Here is an 8,693-nt window from a genome sequence, read left to right on the forward strand (position 1 = left end):
GAACAGACTTTGTCACATAGAAGGTATGCCCAGATAATTCCATATGCACATCTGAAACCCAAAGTGTGTAAAGCCCTCTTGATAAACTGCTATACTCAGGAGTGCTCTCCCTAAAAATCCTGTTAAAACAGTAGTACTGAATTCAGAAACAGCTGAAATGATTTTTCTGCCAGTAATGGAATCACAGTGCACTTCAGCTTCATATACTGCAAATTAGCTCTGTCAGGAATCAGTATCTCTGATGATTGAAAAGTTATTTCCCAAAAGCAGTGGAAAAGAAAGGGACTCAGTTGTATCTGATGTAATTTTTTTTTTTTTATTCAATATTTTCCCCTTAGATGTTTCTCAGCCACACTTCCAGTGTTGTTGTGTTATGAAACATATTTTTATTTATGTTTATTGACTTAGGCTCCAAACTGTTCAGAGGAAACAACTCTGGGAGTATACTCCCAGGGCCTTACTGTGTGAATAAAGAAGGCACACACTCATGCTTACTTACAGACCTGTTAAGCTTTTGGCATGGTGTAAAGGAACCTTAGTGTAAAAAAGAATCATGGCATGCATGTTTTCAATGAGCAAAATGTAGCACTTTGAACACATTTACTTAGCATATGGTCGTTTGCTAAGAAGTCTTGGTTATGAGAAAAAAATTTGGTTAAATGGGAAAGATTCCTTCCCTGACTGCTAGCACAGACATTCCTTGTATTTATGGTGTTTTGCAAACAAAGGGGAAAACATTTGTATGACACAGGAAGCATAGTCTTCATGTTTTCACTGGCATCAAGATTTTTTTAAGACATTTTTGCTCATGATCGCAAAATTATTTCCAGAATGCAGGCATAAAGCACTATTTTTGCAGAAGTCCTTCAATAAAAGATTTGTAAACATTTGTCTGCCTCAGAAAATATATGGACTCAATCAGGGATCAATATGATCAGATAAAAACCGTTTATTACAAAGCCTTAACCCCTTAAATACTGTTTCTTACATGCACTTACAGTGATTTGGCATATTATGATTGGATACATGTCTTGAAGACCCTTTGCAACTAACATATAATAGGTTAAGCACAGGTGTGGGAACTTGACCTCGAAAGCTTGTCAACAGTCTACAGTTCTCATTAACTCGGTGAAATCCAGCTTCTTCTTGTCTTGCTTGTTTAGGCTTCCTCGGGCCTCTCATGGCCTTGCTGTATCTTTCAGGATTTTCAGAGTTTATGTACCAATTATCCATTCTCCTGTGAGAACACTGCCTCCACATTTGTCCAAGCCTTAAAAATTGAATTAATTTTTTAGTTAAGGTAAAACTTAATTGTACACCATTGCAATCCTTACTTTAGATGAATTTTCATGAAGGAGTTAAAGAATCTTGCTAAAAACACATTGTCAAATCCAAACAGGCAAATGTACCTCCACTAAGGAAGGAAGGAAACAGAAGGAAGTTGTGAGTCATAAGTTTTGGCAAACAAATCATGTTAACATTAGGGTGAACGGCGTTAGGGGCAAAACCACAGGATGCTACATATTTGAGTCTCTAAGTAGTCAGAGGATGTACTGGCCCCTAGAGCTTCTAAATTCTCTCCCACCCTCTTTTAGATGCACAGATCGGAGTCTGGGCCATAATCTCTTCTCTGAAACCCTCCCACTCACCTCCATTTTGTGTCAGAGTTAATAACAGCTGAACAGTTACAAGATGGCAAGGGAAATTGTGCTGGGGGACAATGTATAGTTAAAAGCATTAGATCTGTGACTGTTTTATTAAAATTTGCAATTTATCTCCTTTTTCTTCCTCAGTAATTGACAAGCCAAATCTTCCACTCAGTCATTATAATGCAATTCTGCTGACCTCTGTGGACTTGTTGTAGCTATACTGGTAGAAGAGTGGAGAATTTGGCTCAGAATACTGTTGAAATGCCAGCCATTCAAAAAGAGTCTTTTTATTGAAGACTTAAGCCCAATATGGTTGTTTGACACTGTGTTGACAACAGATATTGCACATTTTCTGTTTTCATTGAATGATAAAGGATTTTCATAAAATATAGGCTACTTGGATTTTTTTTGGTACTTAGCTTATTACAAATTATCTTCAGGAGCCTTAGTTCACTAATCTGGGAGACACAGTACACATTGTTAGCACTCAGTAGTAACATATGTAAAGGATACATAATAAACCATGGGAACATGAGTATATTGAGTCATTTTCCATTCCTGGGAGGATTCTCATTTCTACTTTTTAATAAAATTATTCTAATGCAGTGTACCAAACTGGACAATAAGATACACAATTACATTCCTTATGGATTTCAATGGCCATCACTTCTCTAATGGGAGGAAAATATTCCAGCTCTTGTCAGAAATCCTGACTCTGTTAAATAAATAAAATTCTTGCTATACTGTAGCTTGACTGCTCAATATGTGTCAGTTGCTCTTTCAAGGCAAGGTCATAAGGAAACTAATGTTCTGGTAGTGACAGCTGCTGCATCAGTTTTCCACAAATTTTCATAATGGCTCTTAGATAAATTACAAATACCCAGACAGCTCATAGATAGCTGTTCCTACTGATTTCTTGGTGATACTGCTCAGTTATTCACATTTGTTTTGTCAAATCTGTTAACAGTCTTTGTCATAATTAAAAAAAGGAACTGAACAGAGACCTGAACAGCAATTGCACCACTTTTTTAGTGCAAGCCTGTATCATTTCCTGCTCCTCCTAATTCCTGCATGTATTCATTCAGTAGGAAATGGACAACATATATATCCATGTTTACTGTAGTTACACATACACATCCAGGCTGGAATTCTGCTCTGCTAAATTCTTTTCAAGGTGGCAAAAAATAGGCTGTATCATCTTTTCATCATGCTCCTTTATTGGCTTCTTGGCTCATTCGACTGACCTGGAGTTCAACCCAATAGCATAAAGCAATATCAGATAATTACTTTTATCCACAAAACATTGTGTTGGTTCCACAGATGAGTATCAAACCACTATTTCTGCAAGGACATTTTGGAGGATATTTATTAATTAACCTTCATAGTTTATATTTTAAAATGTGTTTACATTTGGTGTATTATGGGGAAACCAAGCAGAACAGATAGAGTTAAACAATATTTCATTTGCTACATGTCACTGAAGGCACAAAAATATCTGTACATTCTCTGCCTATAGCTTTTTTCTCCTTTACTATCACAGCATCTATCTACACAGAACGATTTATGGGTCTGCCTGTAGAGTCCGATAATCTTGAGCACTACAAGGTGAGAATTTTCTCTCTGTGTTGATCTGCCTTAAACTTAAATCAGACTTCCATGGACAAGTAGTACTGTGAAGAAAGAAAATGACCTGCCAGGTCTCATGGCGGCAGTCCTGTAGCAGCTAAGCTACAGGAAATTCGTATCTCCATAGTTACTTGCAGTTTTGTATTTATAAATCCTAAATTGAAGGATCCTTATTTTTGCACTTGGACAAGTCAGGCAGTTCTGCCAATGCAAACCATTAGACTAGAGAAGAATTTGTGAGAGAGGTTAAAATGTTGATAAGGCTTTGGTTGGTACTGTTAGCTGTGGTATGCAAACTGCTTCATGTAAATGTAACTCTCTGACAATAATATCATAAGCATACTAAATGGTCAGAACAGCTTCCCCTATGTGGCACAGGTTGCCTTTCTTCTTTTTTTCACATTGATAGGCAGTCTATAGCTTCCTCCAGCAGTGCACATACCAGCTCTGCATACAGAGAGGACTGAATTAATGCCCAAAGAAGTTAATGGACAGACACCTATTAAAAATTTTGGATCCTGTTCTCAGTTCCTATTCTTCATCCCAACTCAGAAATGCTCAAACTGCCTGGTAGATCTGGTAGATCTGCCTGTGAATTATAACATTCAGGGAATGACACAATGGCTAATGCTGTGCTTTTCATGAACTGGCTCTTAGAAAAGGCACTAAATACATATGGTTTCTATTATAATCTCAGGTTGATATGAAGTCACTGCTGTCATTATTATGCCAGTTCAACTGTTTGATTGTTGTTCTACTAGGTAACGAAAGCCTTTCAGCTCTGTGGTTGAGGGGTTTAAATTGAAGCTGCTGAACTGTTCGTTTTTCCTCTCAACAGAATTCAACTGTGATGGCAAGAGCAAAGAATTTCCAAAATGTAGAGTATCTTCTCATCCATGGAACAGCAGATGGTGAGGTTTGCAAATGCAGTACAAATACAGAGCCACTTTGAATCACTTTGTTTGAAAAACATGAAGCATCTTTCTATGCCTTTGATTAGGGTCAGTACTTAGATCTTTGGTAGATTTCCATATGATATAAGATGCTGACTCATTCTTAGTAATGTCAACTGTATCACTTGATAATTAGTGGACACAACTTAATGCACTATAACTTTATGCTTTGCAGTATTTACACGTTTCAACAGCCAATTCCTTTTCCTTTTTCAGATAACGTACATTTTCAGAACTCAGCACAAATTGCAAAAGCTCTGGTTAATGCACAGGTGGATTTCCAGGCAATGGTAAATAACAGACTTTTTCATTTTGAACAGTTTTTTATAGCTTTATCAATAAACTTATCTGATATTTGGCAATGTTCTTAAGAACCCAGTTCTACTGAACATGCACCAAAACCTGTCAATTGCTAGTGCTTCTGTTACTCTTCATAAACAATTTCTTGCTCTAAGGATTTGCCTGCTTTCTCGCCCGCCCCCCCCCCGCCACCTCACCCCACTGCACCCCCATGCTTTTCTTCTTGCCATTTGGGTGCTAGCAGGATTTCTCTGTTGTCAAGAATAATGTTGAGGCTTTTAAAATGAGCCAGGGAGAAGAATGATAATCCAGCCTCCTTATGAAAGCTGTGATAGCTAGTAAAAGAGAGAAAGATGAAGGAGCTGGCTTCTGGGGGCAAAATCATAACTGCTCTGATGGATTCTATCTTTTACTGGACATACCTACCACAGGCACAAGGCGAAACGCACAAAAAGGGTAGAAGGTATCCAAGTAGTATATCCAGCATCAGAAAATACACAAGTTGTCCACAAAACTTGCTTGCAGTGCAGGCAAACACATAAGCAAGAGGTTATAGGATATAAATGCTGAATTTCACGTGAAGCTCTGCTTCTGCACCTTTTTTCTCATAGCTAATGACCAAAGTGTTTGCCTGCTATCAAATGTACTGGCCTTCTGCCTGAGTCTACTTTCCCAGGACCATGAACCTCCCAAAAAGGGATCACACAGGGATCCCTCTGTACTTGGGGTTTGTAGGCCGTTTTGTGTATTCCACATTCTCTGCCTCCTTCACTGATATTTAGCAAACCATTGTTATTTCTCAAGTATCTGGAATACTGTATAGAGTTATAGTCATTCCAGTTAAGCTATAGAGGAATGGCAGTTATTTCTAAGAGTCAACAAAATTCATATGTATTTTATTTGCAGTACACGATTCATAATGTTCATGGCCCTGATGTAATGCAGGGTGTTTCGAACAGAAACCCACAACATCTAGCCGAAAGCTTGTTGCTTAGAGCCCAGTATTGCAAAGCAAGACTGTGACCCTAACTGCCAAGGCCATGCAGCAGGTCAAGGCCATTTCATCCCTAAGGGAATCTCAAAGCTTTTTTGGCTGACTTGATACAACTGACTCGTCAGTACTGAGGCAGTAATGATTACTCCTACATTACAGAAGGTTTAGAAACTTTTTTTCAGCAATATGAGCATACTGGAAAGTGCTGAAAAGAAAGAAGAGTAGCAAGTCCCTCAGTTTTCTTGAGACATCCACTTCTATATGGTAATAAAGTTCTTGTATTGATTAACTATTCCAGAATTGAAAACATAACATAGGAGGTTTATGGCTTTTCTTTTTTTTTTCCAGTGGTATACTGACCAGAACCATGGAATTCCAGGCCTTTCCAGCAAACATCTCTACACACATATGACCCACTTCCTCAAACGATGTTTTTCTTTGTCAGAATGAGTAGATTATTCAGAACATGCCAAGGTATCTAATACATCTCTGGGAGTATGCAATGATAACTGCCCAGGTTATATAGTTTTCAGGTGAATTGATGACAGGAACTTTGAAGCTTTAAATTGATGTTTACGTCTACTTTTGATATTGTATATTAGCACATGTTATGCTAATACATGTTTTGGTACATTTAACACCTGCTTGATAGAAAAAATAAAATCAGAATGTAAAACGCCATGTGCATTTCTTGCCATCTTGCTTAAACTTACGGTCTGTAATCCAAAGATAGGTGGTCTATCGCAAAGGCACACTGCCAGATGAATATGCTTGCATTTGTTAACTACAACTGTAAAATGGGAAAGGGCAAAGAAATCAGTGCAAGTACCTAATTAGCATCCTAACAACTGGTTTCACAAAGTTTATTTCCAATTTCTTGGAAAGAATCCAAGCAGGGATAGGAACACACAATATTTAAAGATAAAGTTTGGATAATTATTGAATGCTGTGTTCAAATTTTATCCAACTCTTATTTGAAATCTTGCTTCTGCAAAACTCAGTGTTCAGATTTAAACATGAAAGGAGGACATTCAGGATAGCTATTTCATCTCAGTATTTTTCTCCCTGTATTCAGAATATGTGAACCATATTAGCCTGTTTTTAATCATCACCTTGGCATTCAAATTAATCTCAGTGTCATTCATCCCAACTGGAGGGGAAGGATCAAAGGATTACACAGGCTTTCTTTGCTTTGTTTTCCAGTGAAACTATTTTAGGGAGTCTTTTAAAAATGCTAGAGGCTAATAGTGATTGGAATACTTGTATTCTTTAGATTAGTAATCAACTCAGTCATGTCACAATATACAAATATGAACAAAATAATTAGCAACAGATCCATTGTAAATGAAATTATTCCCTGGTCACATGTTTAAAAAATTCTGCGTTAACCTGCTGCATAAGAACCGTGGTCTGTTTAAGACAGTAACTGATCTCTGCTATTAGCTGGTGAGAGTACAGAATAACCTGAAAAAGATTGTGGAGCAGCCTTCTCACAAAGCAAGCTGCTTCCTAACTGTCAGCCAGAGACTGGGTGCTGCTGCTTTGTGGAAAAGCAAGGGGTTTCATTTGACCCTCTTGACAAAAACATGGGGTTTAGCCAAAATCATTAAAATGTGGAAGTGATTTGCTATGTAACAGCTTCCTTCATTTTGTTAATGGCAATATCAAATCTAATTTTCCACACATGAGAACATTCCTCAGACACATCTTTATGTAAATGTAGTTGCCAAGCTGTTTGTAATGGTTAAATTATACTTTGATGGGAAGTCTTCAGAAAATACTCAATTAGTTCAGTTTTTTTTGGAAATGCTGCCAATTACGTGATGTTAATGAGTTTTTTGTTGGTAATGTAATTAAAATTCAACTGCTATAACGGTTAAAGGAAAAATATAGCTCTAACAAACTTAACATTAAGCAAATATAACATGAAGTGGGGCTAATTAGATGTTGATTATATGGTCCTACATGCATTTGCTGCACACAACAGTAGTCTCAGTAATGTGGTTATTTGACAGTTAAAATTACTGAGATTTAACTCTCTATTTCTTAAAATACCACAAAACCATTGCAAAAATGCAATAAAAGAGAGAAAATTCAAGCTCTTATCACAAATGCCTAAGTTTAGATACCTGAATATGTCTAAAATTGGAGTCTCAAGCAATTTTCAAAAACATATGATATCAGCCTCCCAAAAATTTCAATATATTAATTTCTCTTTAAATTTTTGCAGCTTCATTTCTATTTATACTTTTGAAAATCCTATAAATTCTGGAAATTTGGCTAGATAAATTGGCCCTTTGTGGATACTATAACTAATAGAATTATGCAATGTTTTTTTCACACCATGCCCACAGGTCTGTAGTCAGAAGCTTCTGGAAGTATTTGGAATGAGGCACATTTCAGGAAAATGTGTCAAATAAAATAACAGAAGGTACCTCTTTCCCAAGGGATGCATTAGCTGTTTCATTATTAATCTGCCCTTATGTCTGTTTGTTTCCTAAGGCAATCAGAGTACACATCTTCCAAACTGTGCAGCATTTACCTTGGCTTTGAGGAAGCAGTTGTGAAGATAAAGCATGAAAAAAATAAATACATCATGCTGCTGTCAGTTTTGCTTCATTTTTTTAATGTTTTTAATTTATTTGCCTTACACGGTGCTCTTGCCAAAGAATGGGAATACTTCTTCAGCAGAGTGTGACATTTACACTGACTTGCTGGAGCAACCTGTCTAACCTGAAAGCTTTATGATTGAGCAATCATGTATTTTGATGACCTGCAGGAAAATGTCCTAAGATACAGTGAGTGTCAAAAAAAAACAACCCTGTAACAGGTAATGTTGCAGTCATTCATTAGAAATGGTGCAGAGCACTTCAAACATACCACTGCAGTATTGTAGAATCACAGAATGGTTAGGGCTGGAAGGGAACTTTGGAGGTCATTCCATCTCCCTGCTCAAGCAGGGCCACCTACAGCCAGTAGCCTGGGACTATGTCCAGATGGTTTTTGGATATCTAAAAGGTTGGAAACTCCACAACCTCTCTGGGCCACCTCTGCCAGTGCTTGGTCACCCTCATAGTAAAAAAGTGCTTCCTCATGTTAGGACAGAACCTTCTGTGTTTCAGTTTGTGCCTGTTGCCTCTTGTTCTGTCTCTGGCACCACTGAAAAGAGTC

The 8,693-nt window shown here is 37.4% G+C and overlaps 1 protein-coding gene across 6 annotated transcripts in view; it reads left to right on the top strand.

Annotated features, from left to right (window-relative positions):
* FAP (fibroblast activation protein alpha) overlaps positions 1-6,201 on the top strand; it is a 37,947-nt gene extending 31,746 nt beyond the window's left edge. For 3 of the 6 annotated variants that reach the window (XM_062611046.1, XM_062611045.1, XM_062611048.1), the window contains 4 exons: positions 3,190-3,254; positions 4,114-4,186; positions 4,445-4,518; positions 5,871-6,201. In XM_062611046.1, coding sequence (XP_062467030.1) covers positions 3,190-3,254; positions 4,114-4,186; positions 4,445-4,518; positions 5,871-5,972 — 314 coding nt within the window. In that variant the 3' untranslated portion in view covers positions 5,973-6,201. Of the gene's footprint in view, positions 1-3,189; positions 3,255-4,113; positions 4,187-4,444; positions 4,519-4,820; positions 5,095-5,870 lie in introns of those variants that run through there. The other 3 variants (XM_062611047.1, XR_009963293.1, XR_009963292.1) reach the window with 3 other exon arrangements.
* Positions 6,202-8,693: the final 2,492 nt, after the last annotated feature.

The sequence above is a fragment of the Pezoporus occidentalis genome, unplaced genomic scaffold (assembly GCF_034315485.1).
Source record: "Pezoporus occidentalis ecotype Australia unplaced genomic scaffold, CSIRO_AGI_Poc_V1 ctg150, whole genome shotgun sequence".
Taxonomy (NCBI): Eukaryota; Metazoa; Chordata; class Aves; order Psittaciformes; family Psittacidae; genus Pezoporus; species Pezoporus occidentalis.